This window comes from Arachis hypogaea, chromosome 15, assembly GCF_003086295.3.
Source record: "Arachis hypogaea cultivar Tifrunner chromosome 15, arahy.Tifrunner.gnm2.J5K5, whole genome shotgun sequence".
NCBI classification, from domain to species: domain Eukaryota; kingdom Viridiplantae; phylum Streptophyta; class Magnoliopsida; order Fabales; family Fabaceae; genus Arachis; species Arachis hypogaea.
This window is the reverse complement of record NC_092050.1, coordinates 12,732,181-12,739,006: the sequence shown is the minus strand read 5'-3', so window position 1 is coordinate 12,739,006 and position 6,826 is coordinate 12,732,181. Positions and strand designations below refer to the sequence as shown.

The 6,826-nt window shown below is 53.4% G+C and overlaps 1 protein-coding gene across 1 annotated transcript; it reads right to left on the bottom strand.

The window, feature by feature from the left end:
• Positions 1-4,676: 4,676 nt before the first annotated feature.
• Positions 4,677-6,011, bottom strand: LOC112747916 (uncharacterized). The gene is made up of 2 exons (XM_025796124.1): positions 5,928-6,011; positions 4,677-5,753 (listed from the first exon to the last, which is right to left on the bottom strand). Exons 1-2 carry the CDS (start codon positions 6,009-6,011, stop codon positions 4,677-4,679), a joined length of 1,161 nt encoding a protein of 386 aa, XP_025651909.1.
• Between the last annotated feature and the right edge of the window lie 815 nt (positions 6,012-6,826).

Genomic DNA, 6,826 nt, shown 5'->3' with positions numbered 1-6,826 from the left:
TGATGACGTGGAACTTATTCACACTCCCAAAAGGCGGAGGTCGTCAGCCAGTCCGGAGGGGGCCCTTAGTATCATGGAGAGAAATTTTGATGCAACAAGGTTTATAGACTCCCAATTGATCCCCGGGACGGAGGAACATTTCCTTGGCACTGAACTGGCTGGACAGGCTAGATGGATGTATCGGACTTTGCTCCAGGGGGCCGTAATAGCTCGAAAGGCTGAGTTCGAGTTGTCGGGGATGCAAGCCCTCCGGAGGAAGCTTGAGTCCTCTGTTAAAGCCAATAATGATTTCAAAGTCCAAGTTGAGCAGTTCCAGGGTCAGTTGTCCGAGATGGCGGAGAAGCTCAAAGTTTCGGAAGAGAAGGCGACGTCCGCTGCCGAGAAGTTGAAAGTTTCGGACGAGTCGATGGCCCGTCTAATCGAGCGGGAGATGACCTTGGAGGGCCAGCTGAACTCTGCTCAGGGTCGGGTGGCGGCCTTGGAGAAAGAGCGTGACGAAGCTGTCTCGTTGGCCGAGGCCGCTAGGTCGGAAGTTGAGGGGCTCAAAAAGAAGCTGAAAGCGACCAAGGATCAGGGAAAGAATGCAATTACTATGACTGAGGATGCCTTGAAGGCTCAAATGAAGATTGTGGCTCCCGACTTCGACACCTCTGCTATCGGGGTCTTCAAAATGATTCAAGATGGCAAGGTTGTAGATATGCCGAGGAAGTGATACCTTGTAACTTTGCGTGTTTGTCGTTTGTTTGTTTTGAACAATTTGCTTGTTCGTCCCATGTTTTGACACTTTATAAGTTATGTTCATTTGGTTGCTTTATGATTTACGCTCGTTTCGTTGTCTGGTCGTGTTGCCGTTATTATCTTTGCCTTGCCCGTTGGATTATTTGTGTTACCGCGTTTCCGGGGCGGGCTTATTGCTTGTGCCCGTCTTGCCGTTTTTATGTAGGTAACGGTTCGGACCGGTTTGGTCGTGTTGTCGCCGAGTTAATTATGGCTGTGATCCGTCTGGCTCCCGGGGTGATCAGTCCCGGTGTGCCGTTATAGGGATCAATCGTGTGAAGCACATATTGGGGAGCAATAGGTAGGTAAAAAAAATTTTAACAAGTGAAACTTAATCGTCAGCTGGGCAAGTATTTGACAAAGTAAATAGACAAGGTAAATTAACATGTGGACAGGGCCAGTATCGACTATCTAGTTAGGCTCCCTGGTCGGCGAGCCGTTAAGTCATGAGTAGAACCTTTTTAGGTTGCCTGCGTTCCATGTTCTGGGTACTTCCTTGCCGTCGAGTCTCTCGAGCTTGTAGGCGCCTTTGCCGAGCACCTCCCTTACCCTGTAGGGACCTTCCCAGTTTACCGCCAGCTTTCCTTCCCCTGGGGTCGGTGCGCCGACATCGTTGCGTCGCAGGACGAGGTCCCTTTCCTCGAAATCCCGTTTGAGGACTTTAGCGTTGTAACGCAGGGCTATTCTTTGTTTCAACGCCGTTTCTGACAAGTGAGCCATCTCCCTTGTCTCCTCGATCAGGTCCTTTTCGACCGCTTCGCTCATGCCCGCGAGTAGTAGTCAGGGGCTCGGTTCGCCGATTTTGACGGGTATCACAGCATCGACCCCGTATGTTAGGCGAAAGGGAGTTTCTCCCGTGGCGCTTTGCACGGTTGTCCGGTAGGACCATAGGATGGAAGCGAGTTCGTCAGCCCATGTTCCTTTCTTATTGTCTAGGCGCTTCTTTAGACCAAGAAGGACGACTTTGTTTGCAGCCTCCACCTGTTCGTTTGTTTGGGGATGTTCTACCGAGGAGAACCTCTGCTTTATCCCTAGGCCAGAGAGGAACTCCATGAACTTCTTGTCCATGAACTGGGTCCCATTATCTGAGATAACGACCTCCGGGATATCGAAACGGGTTATCACCTGCCTCCACATGAACTTCCGGCAGTTGGAGGACGATATCGTAGCCAGCGGTTCAGCTTCCACCCATTTGGTGTAGTTGTCAATGGCGACAATGAGGTATTTGACTTGTCCTGGGCCGACCGGGAAAGGCCCCAGGAGGTCGACTCCCCATTGTGCGAAAGGTCGAGTAGTCGTCAGAGAGCTTAGCTCGGAGGCCGGTGCCTTGTGGAAGTTGGCGTTTTGTTGACACTTTATGCACTTTTTGACAAATTCCTTTGAGTCTTTCATCATTGTTGGCCAATAGTATCCTGCTCGGATGAGCTTCCTTGCTAGGGCTTTGCCCCCGATGTGGTGTCCGCAACACCCCTCATGGACTTCTCTAAGCACGTAGTCCGTCTGGTCGGGGTGCAAACACTTCAATAGGGGCTGGCTGAGTCCCTTTTTGAATAGTTGTCCCTGTATGATTGCGTATTTGGCCGCCTCCCTTCTTAAGGCTTTGGCTGCTTTCTCATCTTCAGGCAACTTGCCGAGTTCCAGGAAGTTGGTGATGGGGTCTAGCCATGAGGGGCTTGACTTCGTCAAATGGAGGGCGACCGTTGGTTCCTTCACCATGCCTTGGATAAGGGACCGGTTACCCGATCCTGGCTTTGTGCTTGCCAGCTTAGACAGGGGGTCCGCCCGTGTGTTCCTTTCTCTTGGGACGTGTTGGACGATGACCTCCTGGAACTGACCCGTTATTTCTCTAACCTTTTCCAAGTATTTTTGCAGGAGGGGGTCCCGGGCTTGGTAGCTTCCGTTTACCTGCGAGGTGACAACTTGTGAGTCGCTGCATACTTCGACCTTTGTCGCTCCGACTTCCCGAGCTAGTGTTAGTCCGCCCAAGAGAGCTTCATATTCTGCTTGGTTGTTCGACACTGGAAACTCGAACTTAGTCGATTGTTCATAGATGACCCCTGCTGGGCTTTCTAAGATGACCCCTGCTCCCCCGGACGTTTGGTTGGAGGCCCCGTCAACATGGAGCCTCCACCGTGTGCCCGTTTCCTCGGGAGGGTCCCCCGTCACCTCAACCAGAAAGTCTGCCATTGCCTGAGCTTTGATTGCATGTCGGGGTTATACTGTAGGTCGTATTGGGAGAGCTCGATGGCCCAGGTTATCATCCTACCGGCCAAGTCAGGCTTTTGCAGTACTTGGCGAATCGCCTGATCCGTCCTCACGACTATACGATGGCTCTGGAAGTATTGTCTTAACCTTCGGGAGGAGACTAGGAGCGCCAGCGACAGTTTTTCCAGCTTGCTGTATTTCAGTTCTGGTCCTTGGAGGACCCTGCTAACGAAATAAACGGGTTGTTGGGTCTTTTCCTCTTCTCTAACGAGCACTGTGGCAAGTGCTTCCTCGGTTACTGATAAGTAGAGATAGAGCGGTTCTCCGGCCCTGGGTTTTCTGAGAACTGGTGGTGCCGCTAAGATCTGCTTGATGTGGTTGAATGCCTCTTCGCACGCTGGGGTCCATTCGAACGTCATTCCTTTTTTCATTAGATTGAAGAAAGGCAGGGCTCTTGCTGCTGACGCGCCGAGGAATCGGGACAAAGCCGTTAACCTCCCGGCAAGTCGTTGGACGTCTTTGACACAACCCGGGCTCTTCATCTGGAGAACTGCCTGACACTTCTCGGGGTTGGCTTCCACCCCTCTTTGAGTAATCATGAATCCCAGGAACTTTCCGGCCTCCATGGCAAACGCGCACTTGAGTGGGTTAAGCCTCATGCCGTGTTGCCGGAGGGACGAAAAAACGCCATCAAGGTCGCCAAGGAGGTCGTCGGGTCGTGTGGTCTTCGCGAGTATGTCATCCACGTAGACTTCTACTGTTTTGCCTATAAGTTCACTGAATATCTTATTCATCAACCTTTGGTACGTGGCCCCAGCATTTTTCAAACCAAAAGGCATTACCCTGTAACAATAGATTTCCCCTGGCGTTATGAACGCCGTTTTTTCCTCGTCGGGTCGGTGCATCGGTATCTGATTGTATCCTGAGTAGGCATCCATGAAGCTCAGATATCGGTACCCCGCCGCTGCGTCGACGAGTGCGTCAATGTTAGGTAGGGGGTAGCAATCCTTGGGACACGCCTTGTTGAGGTCAGAGTAATCTACGCACATTCTCCATCTCCCATTGTGCTTTTTAACCAGGACCACATTCGACAACCAGGTCGAGTAGTCTAGTTCTCGGATGAATCCTGCTTCTAGGAGGCTGGCCATTTGCCTGGCTACCTCTTCTGCCCTTTCTTGCGACATTTTTCTCCTCCTCTGGGCCACTGGCTTGGTTCCCGCCTTGATGGCCAGATGATGCGATATGAGCTGGGGATCTATCCCGGGCATATCGACAGGCGTCCAGGCAAAGAGGTCGGCATTAGCCCTGATCATTTCCATCAAAGGCTCCTTCATTTCATGGGGGAGGTTCCTGTTTATGAATGTGAATTTATCGTCCTCCTCGCCGACCCTGAACTTTTCCAAGTCTCCTTCTGGCTCTGGTCTAGGTTTGTCGTCTATCCTGGCGTCCAGGTCAGCAAGGAAGACCCCAGATGCTTCTTTGGATTTTTTCCTGAGAGAAAGGCTGGCGTGGTCGCAAGCGACCGCCGTTTCCAAGTCGCCTTTGATGGATCCTACGGATCCGTCATCAGTAACAAACTTCATCACCAGCAGCTTTGTGCTAATGGCCGCCCCCAGGTCGTTGATGATTTTTCTCCCCAGGATGATGTTATAATCCGTGGAGTCTCGTAATATTACGAAGTCCGCCATGACTGTTCATTGCTTTTGCCCCTGTCCCACAGAGGTCGGGAGTGAGATGATTCCATCCGGCTTGATAAAGTGGTCCCCCAACCCTACCACACCGTGCTGGTGGGTCGTCAGGTCGGTGTCCCTTAGTCCCAGGGCATCGAAAACGTTTCGAAACATGATGTTTGAATCTGCCCCCGTATCTACCAGGATTCGTTTGACGAGGCCCGTTCTGACCCTGGCCGTGATGACCATGGGCGGACTTTCCGGTGCCTCGTCAAACCATTGGTCCTCTAGGTCGAAGGAGATGGGTGGGATACCTCGGAAACTTCTAACAGTCGAGGTGGAGACCGCTAGGACCTTGGCGTCTTTTTTCTGTGCTGACTTTGACCTTGGGGCGGTATTCCTGGCCGTTACCACGTTTACCACCGTAAGGCCGTGGTCGTCACCCTCTGGTTCCTGCCGTCGCCTTGTTGACCGGGATCTATCTTCGCTATCGTGGTCCCGGTTGCGTCTCCTTGGTTCCCGTATAAGGTGGGAGAAGTCGGCAAGTTTCCCATCCCTGATAGCTTGCTCCAGGGCGTCTTTTAGGTCGAAGCAGTCTTGGGTCTTGTGTCCGTAACCCTTGTGGTACTCACAGTAGAGGTTCTTGTTTCCTCCCGTCCTGTCCTTCAGAGGTCGGGGCTTTGACAGTATCCCCTTTTCCGCTATCTGTTGGTAAACTTCGGTGATTGGTGCTGTGAGGGGGGTATAATTGGTGAACTTCCCAACTCGGGGGAACGGTTTGGGTGTTTTACTCGGACCGCCGTCCCTGGCGTGTTCCTTTGGTCTTTCTCTGCCTTCATAGTGCCGGGCTTGGTTGTAGGCGGGCTGCCGCTTATTGGCAGCCACGACCCGGCTGACTTCTTCGTCATTGATGTATTCTTTGGCCACGCACTGGATCTCTTGCATTGTCCAAACGGGCTTTGTGGTAAGGTGTTTCCTGAAGTCCTCATTCGAGAGCCCGTTCGTCAAGCATAGACTTGCCACCGAGTCCGTTAGACCGTCAATTTCCAGGCACTCGTCATTAAAACGGTCCAGGTATTTCCTGGTCGGCTCTCCGGGTCTCTGTGTTACCCCTAGCAAATTGATTGGGTGTTTGGCTTTGACAATCCTGGTCGTGAATTGAGCCAAGAAGGCGTGGCTGATGTCGGAGAATTGAGTCACCGAGCCCTACGGGAGGTTGTTGAACCACCGTATCGCTGGGCCCGCCAGGGTGACCGGGAAGGCGCAACATCTGACCTCGTCTCCTACCCCTTCCAGGTTCATTCTGGCCTCAAAGGCCGTCAAGTGTTCCAGGGGATCTTGTGTTCCATCATACTTCATGTCCGTTGGCTTGTCGAAGTGTTTCGGCAGCCGGACCTCGAGTACGGAACGGTGGAAAGGGGTCGCTCCTATTATCACTGGTCCCCGGGTAGTTCTCCCCGGCTCGTCATTCTCCCGTCGGGCGTCCTCTTCGCCTCTGTTCGACGCACGCCGTCTCTCGTGTCGGGCGTAAATGATGGGGTCCCGACTTCTTCTTCTGGCTCGTCCCTATCCCCCCGTGCTCTCTGACTCGTATTGGGGGCTGGGCGAGCGCCTCGAGCGGCTCCTTGAACGGGAGCGGGTGGGGCTCCGCTCCGGGGTGCGTTGGTCGCGTTCTCGCTCGGCTAGCCGGCGCTCTAAGTCTTGCATCCTATGGCGCAACTCTTGCATTATCCTGGCGTGGTTGTCGCCAGTACCTCCGAAGGGGCGTCTTTTGTGAGTCTGCGTCGTGTCCCTCGGAGGCGACCTCTGCTGTTGTCGGGTTTCTGTCGAAACGGCGCCTCCCCCAAGCACGAGAGGCGCGGCCTCGCTACCTGTCCCAGTCTAGACTAGTACGAAGTCCATGGACGAGTCCCCATAGACGGCGCCAATGTTCGGTAGATCGGCTACCGAACGGTTCGGGTCAGGATTCGGAGTGATGGAGGGGCTCGTCTGGTCGCGGTCGTCCGACCCAAGAGGTGCGAGGTCCCGAGTACTTTGTGCGGAGAAGGGGGGTGCCACCTGCAAAGACACTCCGACGCTCTTGTCAGACAATGTGCAGGCGGAAAGAGGGGTGATGTGAAAAATGTGACGTACCTCGGGGGAAGAGCCAATCTTCCCCTTATATACATGTCAGC